The sequence below is a fragment of the Vespa mandarinia genome, chromosome 2, assembly GCF_050613455.1.
Source record: "Vespa mandarinia isolate Hongniang chromosome 2, ASM5061345v1, whole genome shotgun sequence".
Lineage (NCBI taxonomy): Eukaryota > Metazoa > Arthropoda > Insecta > Hymenoptera > Vespidae > Vespa > Vespa mandarinia.
In genome coordinates, this window is record NC_140811.1 from 4,635,001 (window position 1) to 4,640,000 (window position 5,000).

The 5,000-nt window shown below is 35.5% G+C and overlaps 1 protein-coding gene across 11 annotated transcripts in view; it reads left to right on the plus strand.

Annotated features, from left to right (window-relative positions):
- slo (calcium-activated potassium channel slo) overlaps window positions 1-5,000 on the plus strand; it is an 83,737-nt gene that overhangs the window by 5,394 nt on the left and 73,343 nt on the right. For all 11 annotated transcript variants that reach the window (XM_085664782.1, XM_085664785.1, XM_035861623.2 and 8 more), the window contains exon 2: window positions 4,802-4,863. In XM_085664782.1, coding sequence (XP_085520908.1) covers window positions 4,802-4,863 — 62 coding nt within the window. The remainder of the gene's footprint in view (window positions 1-4,801; window positions 4,864-5,000) is intronic.

Genomic DNA, 5,000 nt, shown 5'->3' on the forward strand with positions numbered 1-5,000 from the left:
TTCTAATAGTCCTTGGATATATTCTTCTATTATCTTCTATCTCCCTCTCTCTTTCTTTCTTTCTTTTTTTCTTCCTTTCTTTCTTTTTTTCTTTCGTATTCGCGTATCAAATACACAATATCCATACGATCGTTAGAATCCTCTCGTTTTATGTCAGAAAAGAAAAGGGAAAGAAGGGTGAAACGTCGCTGACACGTAGGCCGGTAGTTTTCCATCGTTGAATTTCGCGTTTACTTGTATAAATAGTCGAATTAGATAAACCCGGTTCAATCTGCCGTTGGCGCAAAACGACGTAAAATTGGATGTACGCCATCTCAGGATGTAAAACTTTCTTGCCTGGTACCCTCTCGGCTACCTCTCATCCTCCCTTTCGTATAACTCTCTCATAGCAGTACTTCATTTCTTTTTTTTTTTTTTGTTTTTTTTTTTTTTATATATACTCAGCAGAGAAGATTTGAAAGAGTAGAAAGAGAGAGGGAGAGGGAGAGAGAGAGAGAGAGAGAGAAGGTATACATTGACGAAGATTCTTATTTCAAGCAGAGACTATGATTCACCGTTGTTATCTAAGTTGGATGACGATTCCAAAGATCGTTGATGATTCGTACACGTCAGATCATCGTTTCGTCACGGATATATCAAAATCTCAAATAAGAGTTTCCATCATACAGCCAAGAAAAATACACACGTTATATGGAAATTTATACGTACTTATGAGTATTAAGATTTCAATTATCCAAATTGAGAATCGTTATTGTACAAAATTACGAAAGATATTATCTCGTTTGCTTTTAATTATAAGACTGTCCATACTTTCTCTTCGTCGTATCTATTAATCTTGAATTTTTGATAACGTTATTAACAAGTTCTTTTATACTTGAAAAATGACAAATCGAATGACGAATTGAAAAGATAAAACGAAGGCGAAGAAAATCCCTTGACGAAGTCCGAGTTCATTCTCTCGTTCTTGACCTTCGACTTCTCTCATCCGTCCGTCGGACTAAATACATTTGGATAGTAATGTAATGAAATTAGACATGGCGTTAAGAACTAAATCTTAATCGATGCAATCATCGTTTCTTCATCCTTAAATCTCCATTCGATAAATTTCTTCCTCCCTTTACGATTGTATTAGATAATCGTCGTTCCTAATCTTCTATTTAGCTATTCGATTAATCCATTCTTCACTGAACGTCAATTTTTTTTTTTACTCTTTCTGTCCAACGATACTTTCGTTTAGTTCGAAGAATCGGGGTCGATTTTTTTACACTTTCGGAATAAAATATTTTGATCGAAAGTGAGAGAGAGAGAGAGAGAGAGAGAGAGAGAGAGAGAGTATATGCATATGTCGTCTTGGTGACGACGAAAATAACCGAGGAGGCTCGTGACGAGACTGTCCGAGACCCACGCTAATTTTCATCCTAAAATAAGAACGGCAATCTTTATTTATAGCAAGGCGCGATAGGTCAGATTGTCCGCTCCTCAGGGCAAATTGCATTTTCTTAAGTAGCGCTCTGGCGCGCTCGAGAAGTGAAAATTACGTTTCGATGTATGTATGTACGTATATATATATCTTCGTAGGGGATGGAACAGGACGTCGGTGATAGTGCAAGGATAGAAGGTGTGAGAAAGAAGAGTGAGGGAGGGTGGGGTGGTAAGAGGTAGTGCCACTTCTACTTCACGGAGCGTTGAATGAAGTAGCTTTTGTAATAACTTTGCAAGAGTCGCGCGCTACACTAACGTGCGCTGCGTACATATTGTATATACGTATATGTGTATGCGTATAATGCAGTTGCATGTGGCGCTACATGCGAATCGATTAACGTGACATTTTTATGTCTCATGCTATATTTCTCTTTCTCTTTCTCTTTTCTATCTCTTTGTTTTCTTTTATTTCCTTTTTTTTTCAAAAAGTTGAAACAATTAATTTCGCTTTTTCATTTTTGTTTCTCTTTTTATATTTTTCTTTTTTATTTCCTTCTGTTTCCCCCTTTTTCTTTCTTTCTTTTTTTTTCTTTTTTTTTTCTTTTTTTTTTCTTTACACGAATACTTTCTACGATCATTATATTTATTTAACGCAATATATTATATTACATATCATATATATATATATATATATATATATATATGCATATGTACAATACATTTATTTATTTGTAATGAAAATTACAATGGAAATCGAGAGACAGTGAGACGTCACAAAGAACTGTGCTCGCGATAAATAAATCTCTTACCAGATTGCACCGCTTCGATTCACCCACCCAGCCCCGTTTGTTCCGGTTTCTTTCAAGGATCTCTTTAATTCCTGATAGGAAAAGACGAATAAACAGAGCACGTAAACAACTCGAAGTCTCCGTTAAGAAGCTTAACAAACGGAAAGTACGAATTCGTCTTCTATCTTTTTCTTTTCCCTTTTCATTTCTCCCACCCTTCTAGCCACGAACTTATCCTCAGTCCAGTTGTCCTTTCGAAGATGCAATTGGTCAGAAAAGCTTCCGGTAATGGAGAACGATCCCCGTGGTGATAACCCACTGACCTATATCTTCCTATCATGCTCCAGTAAGTGGGAGATATATATATATGTATACATATATACATATATATATATGCACATATATGTACCAAAAGCAAGCAAGAAAGAGAAAGAGATATATATATATATATCCAGAACAAGCAAGAAAGAGATAGACAGAGAGAGAGAGAGAGAGAGAGAGAGAGATACCAAAAGCAAACAAGAAAGATACAGAGAGAGAGAGAGAGAAAGGGAGAAAGAGAGAGAAGAGGATCGGTGTTCGGGCGTGTGCCGAAGGGTTGGAAAGTAGTGAAACGCCACCTTGCGTTTCATTCGTTGCTAAAGGAGAGAGGAAGGAGGATGTACTGAAGATTTGAAATAGAGTGAATAAGAGAGAAAGGTATCCTTCTGGCTGAAAGAGGCAATGCAATAGAGAAAGAGAAAGAGAAAGAGAAAGAGAAAGAGAGAGAGAGAGAGAGAGAGAAGCGACAGCCTCGTGACCAGGTCAAACGCAAGTTCAAACGTAAAGCTTGTCTTACCCCCGTTGGAGTGCAGCTGTACTCGGTTAACCCGGTAACGTATAGGTGCCGACACGTTGCAGCTCGCGCTACGAACGAAGCGAGGGAGTCGGAGAGGGTTGCCACCGATCGATATCATTGCTGGTGGTCACGGGTATAACATCCTCCTTTAGCCATACACGCGTTTATTGATAAAACTGACTCTTACTGCACCCCTCCGATATCTCTCTCTCCCTTCTTTCTCTCTCTCTCTCTCTCTCTCTCTCTCTTTCCCTCTCTCTTTCGCTCTATCTTTCTCTATCTCGATGTTTATTTCAGTAACGTTGGCTTTTCTTTGTGATATTTTCTTCAATTCACTGCGAATAAATCAGCAAGTTTATTCATATTATTATTATTATTATTATTATTATTATTATTATTATTATTATTATTATTATTATTATTATTATTATTATTATTATTATTATTATTTTTATTTGTTCTTTTCTTTTTTATCTTTTCTTTGTGAATAGATAAAAAATAAATTTGTATTGGAAATCGAAAGAATTTATTCGAGTAAATCGATTTGTATCTTCTCATTTCAAGGTTACTTCTGAATGATTTGTAAAGCAAATTTTTTTTTTTTTTTTTTTTTTTTTTTTAATATAAATTAAAACTCTAGAGCACTAGTTTTCTTCGGATTATCTAGTTATTTTAGAAATAACTTCATGAATGAACAACATCGTAAATGGAATAATCAAGATTCAAAGTGTAATCAGTTGAGCTATTTCGGAAAGGATATATCGTCCCGCTCTTTTCTGTGTTTCTACCAATAGAAAAAATTTATAATAATAAACAAGTTGTATTTGTTTTCATCGCCCACTCGGTATCGCCGTCATGTGGGAGAATGGGGAACGACGGGGTAAAGAGTAACGACTGGTGGGTGTCGAAATACGCATCACGTTGGACAAATTTAACGAGCCACAAGCAAGAGTGGTTTAGTCGTGAACTTAACCATCAACTGATAATAATATATTGTATGAAAGAGAAGGAAGAGGAAATATAAAAAAATAAATGTGAGGGCCGATTTTAAGCATGCGAAGCGGGAAATCGTTCGAAATTTAACGAGGTAGTATCTGGAACAGAGCCAAGTTACTTGAAATCGATCGTTGCGAGTGATGTAGCTTACCTAGGATATACATACGTACAACCCTATGCCTCTTTGGTTATTTACATTTCGTTTATATATATATATATTATGTATATATTAATATATATGTTTGGTCTAGGACAACCGTGGGAGCTTCGATTCTCTCTGATAATTCACAAACTCTATCATACCATCGAGTTTATGTATTTTCATATCTGTTTGTGTTTCGTGTATTACGTACGTACGTATGTGTTTGTGTGAAAGAATACGTACCATTCATTATGCGGATATACGTGTACGCACGTACGCACAGACGCACACAAACAAACAAACATGAACCACGTGAACGCATTTGCTTATTCTATGTTAAGAGAGAGACTTTATTTCCTAGTTCGTATATCCCAAAGTCTACGTTTCGTATTTGTTTTTACATCCTCCATCCTTTCGTTGCGCTACTCTATCATCGATTAATAGTACCTACTCGAGAAATTTAAGATGTTTTTGTTACCTTCTTTCTCTGTCTTTTCTCTCTCTGTTTCTCTCTCTCTCTCTCTCTCTCTCTCTTTCTTTCTTTTTTTTCAATTATTTATTTATTCTTAAAAAAGGACGTTCATAGTATCTAACACATTGTACTTTCTGTTTCAGGTGGTGCTAGTTTTCATTCTCAGTATAGCATCGCTTATAATATACTTCATCGATGCCTCCAGGTAAGGATTCTGTTATTTGATTATTATTATTAACAATATTATTATTATTGTTATTATTATTATTATTAATATTGTCATTATTATCATTATTATTATCTCGAAAAACAATCGGTTGAATTTTGTACAAGTAAATACGA